The sequence below is a fragment of the Schistocerca nitens genome, chromosome 8, assembly GCF_023898315.1.
Source record: "Schistocerca nitens isolate TAMUIC-IGC-003100 chromosome 8, iqSchNite1.1, whole genome shotgun sequence".
NCBI classification, from domain to species: domain Eukaryota; kingdom Metazoa; phylum Arthropoda; class Insecta; order Orthoptera; family Acrididae; genus Schistocerca; species Schistocerca nitens.
The window spans coordinates 351,741,630-351,763,463 of NC_064621.1; the positions used below are offsets into that span (position 1 = coordinate 351,741,630).

The following is a 21,834-nucleotide window of genomic DNA, read 5'->3' on the forward strand; positions in this document are numbered from 1 at the left end:
AATTAGCCTGAGCTGGAAGATGGCTATTCCTGAGTACGTTCCTGTGCAGACTTTACTGCAAGGTCCCTCAGGTATTGTGACTGCATTCTTGCATTAACCCTTGCCATATGCTCTTCTCTTGTGATCTAGACACTCAGTGAGTCAACTCTGTCTTCAGTTTACAGCATGAATCTTGTATAGGAGATGCTGTGGTGACACTGTCAATTTTGGCTTCATAGTGGTGGTTGAACTAACAGACCACTAGAGCAAATTTTGTAGAATCTGTGGTTATTCTTGTGTAATAAAATCTAGCTTCCACCCTTGCAAACTAGAGCACCAGATTGTGAGGTCAAATTGGCAGTAATCATACGGCAAATCATGACACTGTTGGACCTTCGGTAGCTGCAGGGTCCCCTGCTGGGTCTTGCATTTTGGTAGTTTGGGAATTCTGTAGTCAGACATTACGGTTTGTGTCTATGGGCTTATTGTCAGGGTTACCAGTTGTCAGAATGGCTATGGTAAATAACTGTTTGAACAACTTACATTCACGTGCTCAGGTAATCATCTGTTATATAACCCAAATTTATTAGCACTTCTAGAACTCTAAATACACAACATTACTTACAAGATACTTGTTCATGGAAAGCAAGTAATTAAGACTTTTAAACTGCAGTAAAGTCACTCTTTCGTCGAGGCAGATGACATAATGAACACCATGGAAGCAGTTCTTCTTGGCAAGGTGCAAAACATATCTTGATGTGTCATGGTTTTCTTGTGGTGATGAAAACTAGTTTCTTCAGTACTTTGCCTTCAGAATTAATTAACACAAGGCAGGATGTGTCTCCACTAAGGCAAAGAAGTTCTTGCTCCAAGTTCCATGGAGCAGGATTAAAAAACCAGTGCCGAAATAAGAACGCCTCTGGCCCTCAAGCTAATTGACAGCTACAATGTACAGCAGGTGACTGTCTTATTTGCTACAATGAGTAACAAGGATTATGTAAATACAGTGTTGTTGACAAGCTGTGTAACTTCATTTGAGGTCTCATATTAGGTCTGTAATTGGATAACTGGTAACTGATAACATACATGGTTAAAAAGCAATGTTACATTCCTTCCTGAATTTTCTGAAGTTTAATATAAAAAGTATGTTGGGTTTTGTTTAACAATCCTAGAAAACCATTAAACAATGGAAAATCCATGTTGGAATAATGATAATATTATGAAAAGGACAGTTTGCCACACACACACACACACACACACACACACACACACACACACACACACATTCACAAAAGCACAACTCAGTGAGCAGAGACAGTAGTTGTGTGTGTGTGTGTTTGTGTGTTTTTCCTACTTTAGGAGAAGGCCTTTTGAGCGAAAACTCACTTGTATAGCAGTCTTTTTGTTGCATTTCTCTGCAACTCAACATGTTTTCTATATGGTGAATAGCAATCTGCCCTTTTCATAACACTGCCTAGTTAACCATTAAATATCTCAAAACAAGAATACTGCGAGTAACACCACTTGAGCTGTGAGGGGCTAAAATGTAAAGCCTTTAGCCATCCAAAGAGGAGAGACATTGATCTTGCAAGGTATGACAGATATGGTCTAGGTCAGTACAGCCATAGTATGTTGGTCCCAAAGTATAAAAAAAATTACTGTCAGGAGGACAATTAGTGTTTTATGCTTATTTTGTAGGCACAATTCCAGTTTCAGCAAAGCAACTTTTCTTTTAATTCTTAATATATAAATTTTTGTTATTTATTTCATATCTAGATGTTTTCAATGTCATTGACCATTCGTATTTCTGTGCATGTGGCTCATGGTGCTAAACACAAATTATTTGTTAGAACGACTGCTTGCTGTAATTGTCAGTAATGATATACATTCTAAGGGACTCACTCTCTTCATTATTATTTATTTATTTGTTTCAATAAATGATTTATTGTAGTTGCATCACTGTTCATTAATTTATTTTCGGTCTTTCATTCATGAGCTAGACAGGACTGGTAAGTGCTCTTTATTTTACTTTTTGAATCTTTACTCTGTCACATATGTTCCAGAGCATATTTTTCTGAACTGCATATATTAACATTGTTTATTTTGTGCTAATAGAGAGCAATGTGATTTTTTTCCTTAATGACTACTAATGAGGTCTCTTAAAAAATTATGGAACTTCTATTTTTCATGCAATAAAATATCTTAGTGACATACTGTAAGTGGCTCTGTACCCATCACAACCTTCCAAGGAGACACATTGCTTTAGATCATTAATATCTTGTTTAATTCAAGGCTACTGTTGTTTGAGTAAAGGATGATACAGTATTTGTGGCAGTTCATGTAATGAGTGATTTTCAGGGGCAGCAATGTGGTGCAAAATTTTGCAAGTAATCGAAGGAAACAATTATAGAAAAATGAGGGAAGTTTATGGAGAAGGTGCTCTGAGTCAAACACAGTATTATGAACTGTTTTCCTGATTCAAAAGTTCCTGTAAATCAATATTAGGTTACCTGTGAACAGAAAGACCTTTGATCTCATCTGTTAGCTCACAACTCTCCTACAAACCATCACTGTATTGGTGTATTCTTTCACATCAGACTACTTGAAGACACATTATTCTAGGGCAGCTCCACCAGTGGGACTGGTGTGGATGCGTCCCCATCTTTATATGGTCCATCCTGTCTGAGTTTTTTTGTCTCAAGTTGGTATCATGTTGTTGGGTCATTTTGAGCAGGAGAATGGTGCCCCTCAGCACAATGTTTTAAGTCTTACCTTCTTTGCCATAGCCACAAACAGTTACATGTGTTTGGTGAAGAAAGCTGTACAATGATCCTAATTTGTAGGGATTTTGCGGTTTTGTGTTCCTCCTCCATTGTTGCAGCAGTGATTCATTGCTTGCAACTTACGGTGCAGAATTTAGAGGAGTGGGCTGCAAAGACAGATTTTACATTTTCTGCAAAAAAGTGGGGGTGAGATTTCTGGGCCTTATTTTTGACTCAAAATTGTTGTGGTTACCACACCTAAAGGATCTGAAGGCAAGGGCCCAGAAGGCACTGAATATCTTAAAAGTGTCTTAGGCACAGGTCTTGGGGTGTGGACAGGGCATGTATGTTCCAGTCTCCAGTTTTATAGAGTGATTGTGGCTGGACTGTGCTTGCACAGTTTACAGTCAGTGAGGCGTCCTTACCTGAAGATCGTTAACACTCTACTATATGCCATGGGGGATCCAGCTAGGCACAAGTGCTTTCAGGAACAGCCCCATACCCAGTCTCTGTGCTGGGGATGGGGATCCACTTATCATCCGGCTGGAACTCCTCAGGTGTATAAGTTACTCGCTACTCCCAATTCACCAGCATAGCATACCATTGCTCGTATAGCTATGGAAGACATCTTTATCAATCATCCATGGGCAGCAAGGCCGTTTGGGATCCATGTGATGTGTGAACTCGCATCACTTGGTGTGGAGCAAGTTCAGCTCCAAATACAGGGTCTGAACTGCCTGTTACCCTGGCTGCTACAGATGTCCAGAGTGATTTTAGATTTAGAGCAGTACAGGAGAGGTTGCACGTATGTGTATATTTTTAATACAATATTTTATGACTTTTATGACATTTTAAGTGAGCACCACAACTCCTTAGCTGCATTTATGAGAGCTGCTTTGTTTTCTCTGTTGTTTTCCGTGATTGTGTCCTCAAGTTCCGATTGCATCATGAGTTTATGAACTTTGACATGGAGCTATACATGATGTTGCGGGAAGTGGAGCAGATGAGATTTGTAATGTGTGTTCATTGTCTGTTCTGATTCCCTGTGTGCCCTTCACTCTCTGTAAAACTTGTATCCAGCAGATAAAGTAGTTCAGAATGTCCTCCAGTTACAAAGAGTGACTAAGGAGGTGTCATTCTGCTGGGTGCCCCGAGCACGTGGGTATTGCAGGGAATGAAAGGGCAGATATAGCAGCCTGCAAGGAGTGTTGTGATCTTTAGTTAGTTGAGTGTGCCATCCCCCTGCATGCTATCACTGTACTGTGAGGTACAGAGTCATGCGTTGATGGGAGGAAGAGCGGCTTTAAGTGGCAGACTATAAGCTGCGTCTAGTAAAGTCCATATTAAGGCTGTGGTATACAGGCTTCCACCTATGGATACAGGATGAGGTTCTCCTTACTCATCATCACATAGACCAAAATTCTACTATGCATGGCTTCTTGCCTTGGTGAGTGGACCCTCCAATATGCGGTGTTTGTTGTGTACGATGACTGTGCTCCATAATTTATTAGACTACATTTTATTTTCATAGGGCAGCAGCATATGTGTTGACAGATGTAAAAACAAATGTGATGAGAGTTTTAACGTTTTGTCTGAGCATAACAAGCTGATGTCTTGTCTAATACAGTGCCTCCAGATCTGAGTTGACAATAGGCAGTGTACCGGAGTGGTGTAATGTTTGCAATGGATCAGTTCCCAGAAACTGTCCACTCATTGAAATTCTTTTTAACCTTCCACATAGTAGGCTTAAGTCCAGAAATTGTGTCTTGAGATCTCAACTATATTCATCAACCTATTCCTTGCAATTTAGATCAGTGCTGATCTAATTCAAGTCTCTGGACAAGACCAGTGAATTATATTGACATGCCACCCACATGCAAGCAACTGCCAAGCAGAATCTGGAGCTGCCTCCACCACTTCAGAACCATGCATGTATGACGGGCAGTCAAAAGAAAACTGAACACCCACCACAATGTGACGAAGAAATGATCCCAATCAAAAGTAATCATCACATGTGTTAAGATATTTATCCCACTGGGAGATGAGAAAATTAATTCCTGTTTTGTAGATCACAGTTGGCCACTGACAGATCCACAACTGTACCAACTCCTACACTTTCTCATGTGACTGAAACTGACTCCATGCATGTTTCTCTTCAGGTCGCCAAAAATGTGAAAATCGCATGGTGCAAGATCAGGGCTGTATGGAGGAAGGTTGCAGTGTTTCTCAACCAAACTGCTGAAGCGTAACGTTTACCCAATTGTCAGCATGGGGGTGGGCATTATCGTGCAAGAGGGTGATTCCGTTCGACAGCATTGTGACAGCCTGAGGGCAAATGGTAAAGCTAACAATGGAAATGTCCCACATCTCGCCCTCCGAAGAAATCCATAGCTGTCCACACGAGTCTCTTTGTAGAAACTGCAATGTGCCATATAGTCAAAACGCCTGGGAATGCTGTCAGGCAGAAGCAGCCTGTTGTGTGATAATGTTCACCCCCACTGCAAATTTGACAAAGGCTTTGCTTCAGCAATTTGGCTGATGAACTCTGCAACATCCTCAGTACAGTGCAGATCTTTCACCATGCATTTTTCACATCTTTCGTGTCCTGAAAAAAGACATGTATATATGTCAGTTTCAGTCAGACAAGGAAGTGTGAGAGCAGGTGTGGCTGTGGATCCATCAATGACCAAACATGTTCTACGAGATGAGAATTGATTGCTTAATCTCCCAGTGGGTAAATGTCTTAGCGCAGATGATGATTATTTTTGAATGGAACTATTCTGTGGTCCCATTATGGCGGGTACTCAGTTTTCATTTGAATGGCCCTTATAAAGATGGAAAACAGCCCTTCAAAAATGATGCATCATACATAGCCCTAAATGTGATTATGGCACAATGAATAGTATATCACATTACTGAAGAATGTTCAAGATTATTGTTTCCAGGAGACTGGAATATCTTCATAAAAGCTTCTCTGAAGGCTATCTCTTGATTAAGCTCCCTGAACAAAGAACTGTTATGGAACTATGAAATTAATAGCATTAAACATTAATTTGATCTAATTGAATACTAGTTTGTTAACGTCTTTGTTTGTTTGGTTTATTTTTTATTTAACATGTTTCAAATTTTTCTACACTTTTACCATGCACTAAAAATGACTAAGTATTGTTTTGCAGTCAAAGGGCAGAACAATGATGTTAGTGAGGTGTTCCTTGAAAAAGTAGACAGTGACATAACATCCATGTTAAAAAAAAAAAAAAAAAAAAAAAAAAAAATTATCAGTGGAGACAAAGTGAGCACTCTGGACTTGCATTCGGGAGGACAATGGTTCAAACCCGCATCTGGCAGACCTTATTTAGATTTTCCACGATTATCCAAAATCGCTTCAGGCAAATGCTGGGATGGCTCCCTTGAAAGGGCATGGCCGACTTTCTTCCTCATTCTTCCCCAATCCAATCAGACCAATGAACTCGCTGTTTGGTCCCCTCCCTGAAATCAACCAACCAGCCAACTGGAGACAAGTGTCTCTATGCTATGACAGTCCAGTTATCAACATGTGTTTGGTGAGGAATGGGGTTGAGGGAGAAGAGATGGGGCAAGACAACTCATGGTTCCTCCCTCATCACAACAAGCCTGCTCACTGAACTAAAACTGTCCTGAAACGACACTGCCTGTTTGTGAACATGGACCAGTTCTGAATATCTGTGACTTGATTAAAATATTATTATGAGAAAAAAGTTGGTTATTTTTTCAAACAGGCCTCTTGTTAATAGCACATTAAGAACAAGTACAGTTAATAGTTGAATACATTCTACAGTTTCAAATATGTTTTGTTTTTTGCTTTTATTTTGTAGCTTACAAATCAGAAATGGCTAAAGAAGCTGAAAGTAAGGATGCCTCTTATTCCCAACCTTGTTTGCAATAAAGGTATCTTCCAGTTTCTTCGACCAACTTCTATTTCCTTGATTGGCTCTTGGAGGCTACAGTGCTGTGTTGGGCCAGATGTCACTGTGGACCTCAATGTTGAAATGCCACAGGTTTGTCAATAAAATTATTATTTAAAACTTAACAAAAGTAAATATTGTTAAATGTTGTTGTTCTTTGTGGGACCAGGCTATAAAGAGCAATTGCATAAACAGCATGTGAAACTGTGCTGACACTATTGTTAATCTTATCACTGTGTTAATTATGTGACTAACATTTTTAGCTTGATAATTGGAAATTATCAAGTAGTACTCCTATGAGAGTAAGGGATCTCAATGTGAAACTTTCATTAATGTGCATACAGTAAATCAGAATGTGTTAACATCAGTCTTACTTTTAGCCAGTTGCAGTGTTATTTCCTTGCAGCTCTTCTTTCTGTTTTTAATGCCTTGTAACTATTTGACAATATGAATAATATATATTATGATGCTCTGAAGGGTCAGTATTAACCATGAATAATTGAGGAAGTACGTTTTTACTGGTAACTGCAGGTGGTTATTCAGATGACGACGATATCTTACTTTTTAGTTTTAGTTTTTAGTTTTGTTGGCTGTCAGACATTTGAAACTAATTCAACATTTCATGATGGCATGGAAAGTAGTTTTTCAATTATATAATGCAGGGATGCATTTCCTTTTAGAACATCAGTTTTGCTGATTCATATCATGCAGACACAAATAACAAAATATTTGCAATTAAAATCATTCCTCTCCAAAACTACCACAGTAGCACTGGTACTGCAACCGTAATAGATCTTTAGATACAGAAGAAATAACCAAGACTATTTTTTCTGTGCCTACTAAATATTTGCATGTCAGAAATAATAGAATTCAAACTGATGCATTTTTCTTGATAAAAGATTGCAGGAAACTTGTTTGTTCCACAACACTTTTCTAAAAAAAAGTATGGACATGGCAGGAGCGTAATGTACCACCTATAGATGCCAGTATCATACCAGTTTCATAAAAAATACATGAAGTTACTGCTTTGTTAAATTGACAGTGAATGTTAAAATTGGATTAAATGTAATGCATAAATATTTGATGTTGACATTCTGTCCCGCTGATTTTCCATCAAATGTGAATCTGCCGTAATATACCCTTTTTGATAGTCATTAGTAACTAAAGATCATTTTGCAGTTGTTGTTGGTTCATTGTACTTATTTTTCCAATGAAATGTACTAATGTGGCACTGATGGCACACAAACAATTATCCAGTGTTAACAGGTTTGTCACTTATATAATGAGGTTAGTGGTATGAGGAAAAGGAAAGTTTGCTACTCACCGTAAACATGACATGTTGAATTGCAGACAGGCATGACAATGATTATCCTCTCTGGCAGCTCGTATTGGAATGCAACTGTCACATTGAGTGGCAGTCTGGAGTGGGGCAGGGGGGGGAAGGGGGGGGGGAGTAGAGCACTGTCTGGTGGAGCATGCAGAAACTTGATGGAGGCTTGAGAAGACTATCAGGCACAGTGTTGGGAGGCTGTGGGGCAGGGAGGTGGGGGGAGGAGGCAGGGAGTGGTAAAGGGGAGGAGCAGATAAGGGGAAAAATAGGCAGGTGCATTGGCGGAGTGTGGCACCCAATGAGGGGATGTGAATAGGAAGGAGTGATAGGACAGAGGGGTAGAGGGTTTGGAGACCGTTGGGTGGAGGGTGTGACACAGTATGTTATCTTAGGTTGAGGCCGGGATAAGTAACCCCCACCCCCCAGACCTTATTATCCAACAGCCTTCCAGTGCTGTGCCTGGCAGTCTTGTTGTGCCTCTGCATAGTTGCTGCATGCTCTGCCAGGCAGCACTGTCTTCTCCCTCCACCTGTACCCTGATATTCCCCCCCCCCCCCCCCCTCCTTTCCTGCCGCACTCCAGATTACAGCTCAATGTGACAGCTGCATGTCTGCATGTGACTCCAAAGGCTTTCCCAGCATAATAATTGATAATATTCTTCTCAGGTGTGCAGCCGGGTCGTAACGTCATCTTGACACAATATTTCAGTGGTCCAACTGGCCGCCATTTTCAGGTGAGAGTGCTGGTACACGATCTTGCCGGAACTGCGGTGAGATCGTGTACCAGCACTCTCACCTGAAGATGGCGGCCAGTTGGACCGCTGAAATATCGTGTCAAGATGACGTTATGATCCGGCTGCACACCCGGGAAGAATATAGTGACAACTGCATTTCGGCCTGACCTGCCAGATGTGGCAGTGATGTGTGCTTCAGGTGTCCTTGCTCTTGTGAATGTGTTCTTGCTTGTGTAAATGTGTCCTTGCTCGTGTGAATGTGTCCTTTCTCGTGTGAATGTGTGCTTGAGCTGTCCTTGCTCGTGTGAATGTGTGTTTCTTCTTTCTGGAGAGGCCTTTGGCTGAAAGCTAAATGTGTAACAGTCTTTTCGATGTGCCTGTTTACAACTCGATGTGTCATCTTTACTGTGGCTAGCGGTCTTTCTTTTTCCTATTATTGTTGATATTCCAACCTGGAGTTTCCATTGTGTGATATAATGAGAATAAGTCTAATATTTCCTATCAAACAAAATTGTTAGCTTTTCTGACATCAAATGCAACTGAATAGAACATATTATGTGAGAAGCAATTACTGTCACATAAAGGAAAGGATAAAACGTTCAATTGATGTTTCCCAGTTTCACAGCACTTTATGTGAGGACAGGGAAAATGATGTATGTTATGGTATTTTGTTATAAACAAATGTTTTTGCATTATGATGGTACAAAATCACAATTTTCTTGTAATTATTTAGCTTATTGGTTAAATAAAATATTTGTATCCTTACAATTAAGTACTTAGTTTAAGAATAAAGGAGACCATTTACCAAATAGCAGAAGTGTTGAGTCATCAACAGGTCACATTATCTATTGTGTGTCTGTTGATGATTCAGAAGGAAAGACCAGTTACAGGGCTGATATAGGTGGTGGTAGTATGGTGCATAGGGCAAGTCTTCCAGCAGGGTCAGTCTCAGGGCTTACAGCCATAGGGTAGCAAGGTGGCTGCAGAAGGAGCATAGGGTCTGATAAGAATATTGCGGACATTGGGAGGGCGACAAAAAGCTATTCGAGGTGTAGTGGGCAATAACTTAGACATCTTATCATCCCATCTGGTAAGTCTCCCCTGACTTGGGGTTCTGGGTGATTTTTCCGAAATCTAACCATTTTCCTAGACCTTTCCAGTCCTTTTTCTCACCCCGCTTCATTCCCCTTCAACCCTTCTGCCTGAAGCAGGAGCCACTGGCTCCAAAAGCTTGCCTAATTATAACTTTCTTTTGTGCGTGTGTTCTGCTGCTGCATGGTGAGTTGATTTTGTATCTATTCAATTAAATTGTTTTGCAATAAAAGTTCAGTTTCACAACTAATATAGCTTCTGCATCATCTACATCAGATGTAGATTATATGCTTAATTCAGTTTTTGAGGCTATTTTCAAGAGACACCACATTTACAGCCAAAATTAATCTTCCAGGTCTTCATAACATATTTGAACATACTCAACTGCTCTCTTCCCTTTATTGTTTCTGTTGGTTGTCTTCAATAATTGTTATTCCAGTATCTAAAAATCAGAAGATGTTTTTTTCCTTACTATCCACCAGAACAGCCATCAGATTCTTGTTGCTTTATTCTTTGGGACAAGAGCTGCGAACTACATATGCATCTTCTTCATCAACATCAGTGAAACTAATTTATTGCACTATGCCCGCTATCTATGGGTGGAATAATGCTGGAACTTTCCCATTCATTACTTGGAACTGGTGCAGCATCAGACAGTGTTTTACTCCATATTACCATTCATACATTTTGGAATGATAGTGGACCACTCTTCTTCACTATATCATTCACCTCCATTTGCATCAGTTACCATCTTAATCTTAAACAGTCACCAGAATGATTTGATAGTAAAGTCATCAGCACCTTGTTCTGCATTGGAATTTGAGAAAACTTTAGATCTTAAATGTGTCAAAAGCCTCCTGGTGTATGGGGTGCATAATGTATTGATTTTAGGAATAAACATGATGTTGATATTTTCATTCAGCTCTCTGTTGGAAAATGGGTAACTCGGAATTTAGTATAGTAAAAGTGCCTGCTGCAAGAAAGCTGACGATGTTGCAATCTGGTCACATGAACTTCCTAAGTGGGCAAGCATAAGGCCAGCCAGTGGCTGCCTTACTCACATTTGCTGTCATACCTTTGCCTTTACAACTGTACAACTGCACAACAACTGCCACTGCTGGTTACCTGGACTGATTTAGAGTTTTGTTGTTCAGTATTTCAGCTGATGAGTGTATCATTTCCAACACTGAAAGACTCAAGCGGAAATTCTTATTTATGTAATTCAGTAAACGTGCATAAAGAAGTAGTAATGCTTGGACTTATGTCAAGGTGTATATGCCCCAGAACAACTGGGAAATCTGGGGAAAACATGGGAGTTCTTGCATCTGGGAAAAATGCAAGTAAAACTCAGGAACTTTTAGAACTCCAGGAAGTTTTCAGTAAAATTGTTGTAATTTCGACTGCTAAGAACTGTTAGAATTTTACTTTAGCCCACTATCACAGAATAATACTGCAGAAATTAAACAGAAACAAGAGAATAACACCAAAATAAAATGTTAGTTGCAAAGAAAATGCATCATTTACAATAACAAACAAAATACATTGCACCCACAAGCATATGCCAAACACAAAATGTGTGAAAGGTTTTAGGACACAAAATATGCAGTACTTTGTAACAGTGAATGGCTTTCAATGAGTTTGATGTCACAAGCGTTTATATTTCAAACCGGTCACGGAAAAATATTTTGAATGGTGAATTTAAAAGTGTCACTTCCAAATTAAATTTCCTTTTACGCAAGATGAGTAATGTTACATGTGAGAATATGTAATGAATATCTTAAATCACAGAATGTTTTGACTCTCATTCAAAACTTAACACTTTGAGGACCAGCCACTTAGAAAAATTTTGGCCCCAAAAGACAAGCCATTTAAACCATTATTTGAAATTTTACTGGCATATTTGTGTTAGATATGTCTTATAGGGTAACACACACTAAGACAGATCAGACTTCAAGATCAGTTTTTAATATTTATTGTATTTCTTTCATAGATTACAAATTATGCAATAATGATGGCAAAAAATTATAATTATCCTTAAATAAAGAAAGAAAGGCAAGGCGAGTTCAGCAATTTCACATGTAATTGGGTTTTCTAGAGAAAAGGCAAAGTGCTTGACAGAACATGTATTTAGCCAGGTAACCCACAAAATGTTCAGTGCACAGTAGTAAAATTTATAATCATGCTTATCACAAATATTCTGCTGCTGGGATTTAAACTGTGCTATTGGGGGGGGGGGGGGGGGGGGGGAAGGCAAAAATTTTTTGATGACCAACATTATATGTGAAAGCTTAACTTTTCATGTAGCTGTACTGTATGTATATTGCTTTAAACCATTAACTTTTCTCGTTTGTGTATTTGCACTACTTAACAGTGATGTTGCTTGGCAGACTACATAACCTGTCCTAAGCTTTGAGTATCTGCCATGGCTGATGAGATCATGTGACATGAACTATGCTGGTTTTTTTCCCCCTAAAGTGCCAAGAAGTTCTATGCCAGTTTATAAAACCCATACCATTCAAAGGATTGACAAATTTGACAGCTCTAAGGAAAAGTATATTTCCACTTAACACAGGAAAAATGTACTTTCACCCCAGATCTAGTGTATTCTCACCTGGGGAAAAGTGTATCTTCACCTAGGAAGAAGTGTATTTTTAACCAGAAAATCGGGAATTTTTTTCTCGTCCACTTATACACCATGTATATTCAGTCAGGAACTATTGCATATCAATCAGGAAGAGTTGCATATATTTTTGTCCAAGAGCAATTATTTTGTTTTCTTTTTTGAAGACAAGTTTAATCTGTTGTTAAACAAAGTTTATTTGTGTTTAGTAAATGTTACAGACCCTAAAGAGGGGGTTACAGTAGAGGAAATTACTGAGGAGAAGAAAAGGAAAATTTTTAAAAGAATTTTTATTTACAATGAAATATTCTCAGAATGTCAGAATATCAGAGTTCTTGAAGTAACAATTCAACAAATTTCCTACTCATCATCTTCAGCTGAAATCTCAAGATGATGAATCTCATTGAAACTCAGTGAAACATTGCTTCAGGGTGTTATTGCCATGAGAATAATTCATCAGTGAAATTCACCAAGAAAGCCTGAAAGGAATTTTTTTCTTTCCCAAATTTGTCTTTCATTTCTTATTCAGTTTCTTGGCCAAAATCAATGGAAATGAGAATGCCATACAAATAGAAGAGAACATAGATCTTTAGTTTTCTTGAGACCAAGTATAATTTTTTCGCTAATATAAATAAATGTTTAGCTGCAACAATAATGGAAATTCCTGGGTGGAGCAATACATAAAATGAGGGAAGGCAACCACTTACCTGTAGCGGACCAGTGTGTGGAGCACAAAAACACGTTAACAGGAACAGCACTTACAATAGGTGTTGAAGCACTTGCTCTTTTTCTGGCAAAAGTACACACATACACAACCCCCCCCCCCCCCCCCCCACACACACACACAATCCACACTCCAAAGGAAGTGTGTATTTGGGTGTCTGTGTGGTTGTGTATGTGTGAAAGTGTGTACTTTTGCTCGAAAAAGAGCAAATGCTTGAAAGCTAATGTGACTGCTGTTCCTGTTTGGTGTTTCTGTGCTCCATGCATTGGTCATCTATGGATAAGTGTGATGCTAGAAGTTTATTTTCAAAATAAAGCTGTTTCACCCAGAATAAATTCTGCTTTGTTGAGGAACTTTTCTGTGTTACATTTTGCCTCAGTGCAACTTTAAACTCTTCTTCATGAATTTGTCTGTCACAAGTTTCACTCTCGTATCTTGTAAACCAAATTTATGCTGCTTTGGGCAGAAAATTATCCACAATTTTTCACCAGGCAAAAAAAAAAAAAAAAAAAAGTAGACTAGTGACCTGTTCTGGCTTCATGTGGTAGCACTAAGTATTTACGGCCAAGACTTGTCTGGCATAGCATTAATAAAATATATACACAAATCTTCATTTTGAATCTGTCCATCTGTTAGTGAAAACAACATCAAAATACCTGTAGTAGTTACTGTGATTAGCCTTCACGTACAAACAGAAACAAGTGATGAGATACTTTAATTTATAATATGTGTAGATAGTGTTCAAGCTTTGCTGTACTCCTCAGTCACAGCAGTTGATTACTCAACTGCTTTCCCCATGAGACACCACCTCATCTATAGCCGACCAGCTCTTAGTTTCCGTCATTGCCATGAAATGTCACACCTAATGCCCATTAAATATGGAACAGATAACAATACATATATTACACACTAATGATTGCTGTAATTACAAATTACTTTCACAAACCTTCTTCAGGAATTGGTGTATCTGTTAGTGAAAACCATATCAAAATTCCTGTAACACTTACTGAGATTAATGTTGACATGCACACAGAAAAATGTGGTGGATGACATTGATTTAGTAATTTGTATAGAGTTGTCATTTTCTCTGTTCTGCGCTGTAGTAGTATTATAAAAACCCTTCACACTACGTAGCATATTATTCACCCCCTAGAAAATATGCCAATGGAAACATTTTGAACATAGTTGAGTTCCTTCAGTTGTGACTCGTATGTTTCTGACGGTAGTTGCGGCAACTTACAGCCATGTTTGTTATTGGTTCCAGGAATTTGGGATTGTGTAGCAGGAGAATTTTGTGGTTGGAGAGAAGGTACTGCATGGAGGTTTGGGCTTGTTGATATGGTTTTGCAGGTCTATGTTGGTGAGGGCTAAGGATTGGCAGAATCTGAATAGGTGGAGGTCATTGTGAAAGGAGGGGTGGCAGCCAGAGGTGGGTAATTTGATGGTAAGGGAATTAGGGGGGGGGGGGGATACCACGAGCCAAGCAACAATGCAGGAACAGTATGCGGGACTGGGATCTGGCTAGGGATAAGGAAACTTTTCTGTATTGACGCAGATGGAAGGAGAAAGTATCCGTGGTGGTGGAAAAATGCGAAATTTTGCAAAAATACACCCAAATAAGTGTCAAAATTTGCAAAAAGGATGAAATAGATTCAAAAGGCGGACACCATCAGCAATACCTCTACTTCAATAGCTGCCACCCGTTCCATAGCAAGAAGTCCCTTCTGTACAGCTTAGCCACCCACGGTCGTCGCACCTGCAGTGATGAGCAGTCCCCCTCGAAATATACCGAGGGTCTCACTGAGGCCTTCACTGATCGTAATTATTGTCCCGACCTTGTACAAAAATAAATCTCCAGTGCCTTATCTTTCCACCACCTCCCAAAGTCCCACCGTCCGGCCACAGAGGAGCATTCCCCTTGTAACTCAGTACCACCCAGGACTGGAGCAAATGAATTACATTTTCCGCCAGGGTTTCGATTACCTCTCGGCCTGCCTTGAAATGAGAAATGTTCTGCCTACTATTCTTTCCACCCATCCCACTGTGATATTCCGCCATCCACCAAACCTACACAGTATATTTGTACATCCTTACACAACCCCTGCTCCCAATCCATTACCTCATGGTTCATACTCCTGTAATAGACCTTGGTGCAACACCTGTCCCATACATCCTCCCACCACCACCTACCCCAGTCCGGTCACTAACATTATGTATCCCATCACAGGCAGGGCTACCTGTGAAACCAGTCACGTGGTCTACAAGCTAAGCTGCAACCACTGTGCTGCATTCAATGTAGGCATGACAACCAACAAGCTGTCTGTCTGCATGAATGGCCACCCACAAACTGGCCAAGGAACAAGTGGACTACCCTGTTGCTGAACACACTGCCAAACATGATATCCTTCATTTCAATGACTGCTTCACAGCCTGTGCAATATGGATCCTATCAACCAACTCCAGCTTTTCTGAATTGCAGTGACGGAAACTTTCCCTGCAATATATCCTATGTTCCTGTAACCCTCCTGGCCTCAACCTTTGTTAGTCACTGTCCTCACCCATCAGCCCCTTCCCTGATCCCATTCCAGCACTACACAGCCGTCATTCCACCACCACACCCAGTCTTTTTATTTCTCTCCTTTTCTGCTACCCCCCTCCCCACACCTCCCCTGCCCTCTGTCTAACCTGCAGCACTTCACTGTCCGCCACCCCTCACCATACTATCCCTCCCACTCCCCACCCCAGTCTCCTCCTTACCCCCACCCAGTCACCATTCCGATCATGCACTGGTCCTGCTGCTCGCAGTGTGCTTTCAGTTGCCTGAGACTGCAGTCATGTGTCTGAGTTGCGTTTGCGTGTGTGTGTGTGTGTGTGTGTGTGTGTGTGTGTGTGTGTATTGTTGATGAAGGCCAATGGCTGAAAGCTTTAATTGTGAGACCTGCAAGCGTGTCTGAAGGAACAGACACTGCTGACAATTTACAGCCTTATTAAATTATGAAATGTATTCGCAAATTGCCAAACTACTTTCTAGTAAAGTGGTAGGCAGGCACTACAGCATGTCAAAAGTTATAGCTACTTTAGTTTTAACAGTTAAAGGACTTCCTGTTTGCATAGTTGTTGTGTTGTATGCCACATCTGCCAATTCCAGGTAAACAGTCAAGTCATTCTGAAGCTCCAACTTCAATTATTCTAAAACATGGGAAATTTGCTCATGAAGCTCGTAACAATTCTGGTTTCTTGATAAAAATGTTAAACATCTTCATGTACACACTTAAACTTAAAGGCTGCTCTTCTGACTTACCATATATGCGGGTGTACTCTTCGTATATTTGTGATAACTGATAACTCGGAGTGAAATGTGAGGTACATTTTGATGAAGTTGTTCTTCTATAGTGGCTTCCATATGTTGGTATCAGATGTGTGGCTGCCTGACTCACTTGACTTTTGAATCAGTGAGTTGGTTTCTAAGCGAATGTGCCCTGTGTTGTCACCTCCATCACCATCAGTAATACTGGAGAATCAAGCTTGTGTTTTTGTAACAACAGTGGTTATAAACATTTTACTAATGTCAGGAGTCCATGCTGTAGAAATGGTGAGTAATTGCCCATTGATTCATAGATGGTTTAATAATCTCATTTTCTGCTTGTTATATCTTCAACTTTCTTTCTTTGCTGTCTGATTTTTTATAGTTGTGATAAAGTTTGAGGCATGAGTGTGTTTAGAATAATTTCAAGTAACCCAAAATCCTCAAAAAAAGTTCTTCCCCTCTCCAAAATGAATTTTCACTTGGCAATGGATCCTCACCAGTTTGAGATATTCTGGTAAGTTAAAATTGTGTGCCAGAATTGGATTTGAGCTCAGAATGTTTGTCTTTCACAGGCAGTTACTCGACCATTCGAATTATTTGGGCACGACTCACAACCCATACTCATAGGAAAGAGACGTGTCTAAAGTAAACTTGTGAGAGCAGGTTGTGAGCCATGCCTGGGCAGCTCAGTTGGTTGAACAGTTGCCCATGAAAGGCATAGGCTCCAGGTCTGAGTCCTAGTCTAGCACACACAGTTCAATCTACCAGGATGCTTCAGTCCTTCCCCTTTCATTTTCTGCAAAACATTCCTCACACTTGGGTTTGAGTTCATTCATTTCCAAGTTCTGCTTGTGTGACTCTTGTTTTCCCCTGCTTTCTGTTTATTTTTCTCTATTGTGATTTTCCTGTCACATGACCAACCATTTTTTTAGGTTGAGCGAGGGTTGTAGTGGGGATAACCTTTTACCACCTGACTGGTTATTTCTGCACTTAGTATTCCCAGTATTTTCTGTTTCAGTATCAATTTCTGTTGAACTAGAAGTTCATCCTTGCACATATGTCAGATCTTCATTGTTAGAATGTACAAAAATTTTCAAGATCTTTCTGGGCCTGAATCTATCAGAGAGGGGGGGGGGGGGGGAAAGAAAAAGTATCTGAGAACATTAGGATCATCGAAATTGATGTAGACTGAATTCAGAATTTTGCCTCAATGACATACTGATGCAAACACGGGCAACAGCAAAATGTTGTTTCCTCTAGTTGTGAGCTGTCATCACCCTTTCTGCACATACAAATGATTTTATGAGTCCTTTGACTATTTGAAGTCACTCTCACTGCACTTGAAATACTGGAGAATAAGACATTTTATTTAGGCAAGTAATACCATTGTGAAGCAAATTTTCACTACAACTACATTAACAAGCCTGAATAATGCTAGGAATACCTCTTTGAAATAATAATAATAATAATAATGATATTGGTAATACAATGTCAATAACGTGACAGCAAAAGCAACCGGAAAGACAACAGTGATACCAGGAACCTGTGCTATCTGAGTCTATTCAGAAGAGTGTATATGGATGTAAAGCTTTTTTGCTTATATTAGAAAACTGGGGGATGAGAGGGACAAATCACTTATTTCCTTCTGCTCAAAGGCTCTATATCTTTATGCATGTTAACCCCCAAATGTACAGAGTCATACTGTCTAAAGAATTCTTGATAGACATACATACTTTCGCTGACAAAAACTTATTGCTATTCTTTGTCTCACTTTTACTTGTTTTTGAACTTGTACCCCTTTGTGTAAAGAAAAGGAAATTGATGCTGTAAACAATTAAATCATCCTGAAATGGTGGGATAATGAGATGGATTGTTTTGTTCTTTAGTTAACTCTCGATTGCTACATACATGCTCTCTGTATTCTGTACTGAGTGCAGCTTTGATGTTGCTGTATTGCTCGCATAAGGGTGCGTTTATTCCACCACCTCGATACTCAGTGGTTTGACCCAGTTATTGTGCTCCATTAAATTATATAAGGTACTGCAAGAAATTTTAAAGAATTTACAGATGTAAAAATCATTGCATTTACTTTGCATATGGTTGACTTTTGGCTCATATGTTTCTGTGTATGAAACATAGATAAGACGTCGAAACTTTATTTAAAATTGAGAGCAGGATGAGATCTCATTTTGTTTTTGAGCTATCAGTTGTTATATCTGGCAGATGGCTTCATGCCGTATGCCCAATTACATCCCTGCACATTGGGAATTGTGGTCATAACAATTTTCATATGTCATAAACACTTTGAGATATCAAAACGAGGTTTTCCACAAATGATAGCATGCAGTGAGGCACATATGTTGTACAGTAAATACTTGAAACTGTTTTTTTCACTGAGATGTAGAAGCAATTCATTTCCAGTATTGAGAGAGTTGACGGAACGGGACGTGTAAACACATCAATAGCGCTTAAAGAAAACGCAGGACTGTGTTTAAACATGTCATCAGCATCTGAGGAGTGGTAAGCACGACAAGTCAACTTGAGCAGTGAAAGGGTTAAATCTACATGTTAATGCATAATTTTGGATTGAACAACTACTGTCTTTAATACATTTTTCTGCCCATTTACAAATAGAACTCCTAGTGTGTACGAATACAGTTCTGCTCCAGTGATATATCTGAAGGAGATCTGTGTCAGGATAGACAACATTCATTATTGCTGTTCCTGCTTCATGGGAACCAATGGCACAGCTATTATAATTGATGTGTGATTTAATCATGACTTTTGTAAAATAAAGAATACAGTTAAGGAAAGTGACTGTACAGTATAAGTGGAGTTTACGTTATTATCTGATACTTTTAAAATTTTCTACGTACTGTTTATTTTTATTAACACTTCTCTGTTTTGTAATTCATCATTTTTATGATGGTCTCACAGTTGCATTCTTCATGTGCGGTTTTATCTGCCAATGATTTAACATTTTGTTTCAAAAGATTAAGTTGGTTTCAGTGTAATACAGTTTGCTAGTTGTTACACTGTGGTATATGCTGAATAGCAAATAATATTAACTTTTTAGATTTCTTCATTTCCAAGCCAGCCGCTGTGGCCGAGCAGTTCTAGGTGCTTTACTCCAGAATCACACTGCTGCTACAGTCGTAGGTTCGAATCCTGCTTCGGGCATGGATGTGTGTGACGTCCTTAGGTTGGTTAGGTTTAAGTCGTTCTAAGTCTAGGGGACTGATGACCTCAGATATTAAGTCCCATAGTGCTTAGAGCCATTTGAGCCTTCATTTCCAACATTTTTTGTTTTCTTTGAATCTTGCATCTACACACTTATTGCATGTTGGGCATCGGGAGTTATTCTTCTGATTTTAGTTCTGTTATTATACATTTTTTCTTTTGTGTTTTCAGTTAACTGTTACTAATCATGACATTTCTCTTGTTTTGCAAGTGTAGGCATGCTTCCTAAAAACTGATTACCTGAACCAGAGGTATCATCAGAAACGTGCCTTGTACCTTGCATACTTGGCTTCATATTTACAAGAGAGTGATTTACTTGAGGAAGTGATGTTCCATACATGGTGTGGCAATACATTGAAACCAGTATTAAAACTAAAGCCAGCTGGTAAATTAAGCAAACATGTAACTGTGTTGTTGCATTTGTCAGCCGAATCAACATCTTTGAAGATGACTCGATTTTCACCTTCAAAAAATAATGTGAGGCAATCGTGGTATTTTGGTGACTCTGATGGTACTGATAGTGGTAAGTTTTAATAAATTTTTTGTTGTTGCAGTAGTTATGGATAAAAATAGCCATTTATACTTGGTACCATTGTCAAAAATTCTTGATTGATTTGGTGACATATATCCTTTAAAATATAACACTGATGCTACGTGAGGTAATTGTTTACTCAATTCAGGGAGGCCAAGTATAATAAATGGGAAGTGCATTGCAAATCACTAATGGAAATGATTTTCATTTGAGTAGAAGATATATATTGTACAAAATCAAATGTCAGTAATTTTGTTCTTATGAATTCCGAAGTTAGTTACAATTTGAAAGCTGCTAAGTTCCATTGCTAATTATCATGATATTAAGTAGTGATGTAAAGCTAACTCTGGAGTTATGGTTGCCTATTATTCATTTTGTCTTTATGTTATTTCTTCACACTCTCCAATATCTCTCTGTCAGACTTGGGTTTCTGAAAGTACTGCAGTTATTCCTGGAGGTTAAGAGTACAATCCAGTGTCCAGATTCTTGAAATAAATATAACACCTCTCAGAAATGAGGTGCTATATATTAAACTCTCATTTACAATGACTGTGCATATCAAAGATTGCCCATTACTTGGAAAATCACAAATATATTAATATGGGTTCTATCCAAAAAAGCCTGTACAATTTAACAGATTCCATTTGAGTATCACAGATAATAATTTCTCCCTTGATCCTGTGATATCATTGTGGTTGTCATGGCCATCCTTCTTCCACAGGTCACATTATATCTCCAAGGCAGGACCTGATTCTGTGGAACAAACCGTGCAAGCTGTAATTATTGCGAACATAATAAGACTGGTATTATTGTCCCAGCTGGCAGGTACACTGTGGCTGTCCACTCCAGAACACATCCACATAAAGAAAACTGACTTCCAAACAACAGGCTGTACCAGTTCATTACTTAAATGAACTTTGTTGTTGTTGCTGTTATGGTCTTCAGTCCAGATACTGGTTTGATGCAACTCTCAGTGCTACTCTATTCTGCGCAAGCTTCTTCATTTCCAAGTAACTGCTGCACCCTACGTCCTTCTGAATCTGCTTAGTGTATTTGTCTCTTTGTCCCCCTCTATGATTTTTACCGTCCTCACTGCCCTCCAGTACTAAATGGGTGATCCCTTGATGCCTCAGAACATGTCCTACCAATCAATCCCTTCTTCTAGTCAAGTTGTGCACAAACTCCTCTTCTCCCCAATTCTATTCAGTACTTCCTCATTAGTTACATGGTCTACCCATTTAATCTTCAGCATTCTTCTGTAGCACCACATTTCGAGAGCTTCTATTCTCTTCTTGTCTAAACTATTTATCATCCACGTTTCACGTCCATACATGGCTGTACTCCTGACACTTAAGTCTATACTCGATGTTAGCAAATTTCTCTTCTTTAAAAACACTTTTCTTGCCATTACCAGTCTACAATTTATACCCTGCCAACTTGAACCATCATCAGTTATTTTGCTCCCCAAATAGCAAAACACATTTACTACTTTAAGGGTACCATTTCCTAATATAATTCTCTCAGTATCACCTGATTTAGTTAGACTACATTCCATTATCCTCATTTTGCAT

At 39.2% G+C, this 21,834-nt stretch overlaps 1 protein-coding gene across 1 annotated transcript in view; it reads left to right on the plus strand.

Annotated features, from left to right (window-relative positions):
- The window catches only part of LOC126199009 (nucleolar protein 6), a 160,191-nt gene that overhangs the window by 48,299 nt on the left and 90,058 nt on the right, over window positions 1-21,834 (plus strand). The window contains exons 5-6 of the mRNA XM_049935689.1: window positions 6,596-6,778; window positions 19,948-20,254. Of these exons, the coding sequence (XP_049791646.1) occupies window positions 6,596-6,778; window positions 19,948-20,254 (490 nt within the window). The remainder of the gene's footprint in view (window positions 1-6,595; window positions 6,779-19,947; window positions 20,255-21,834) is intronic.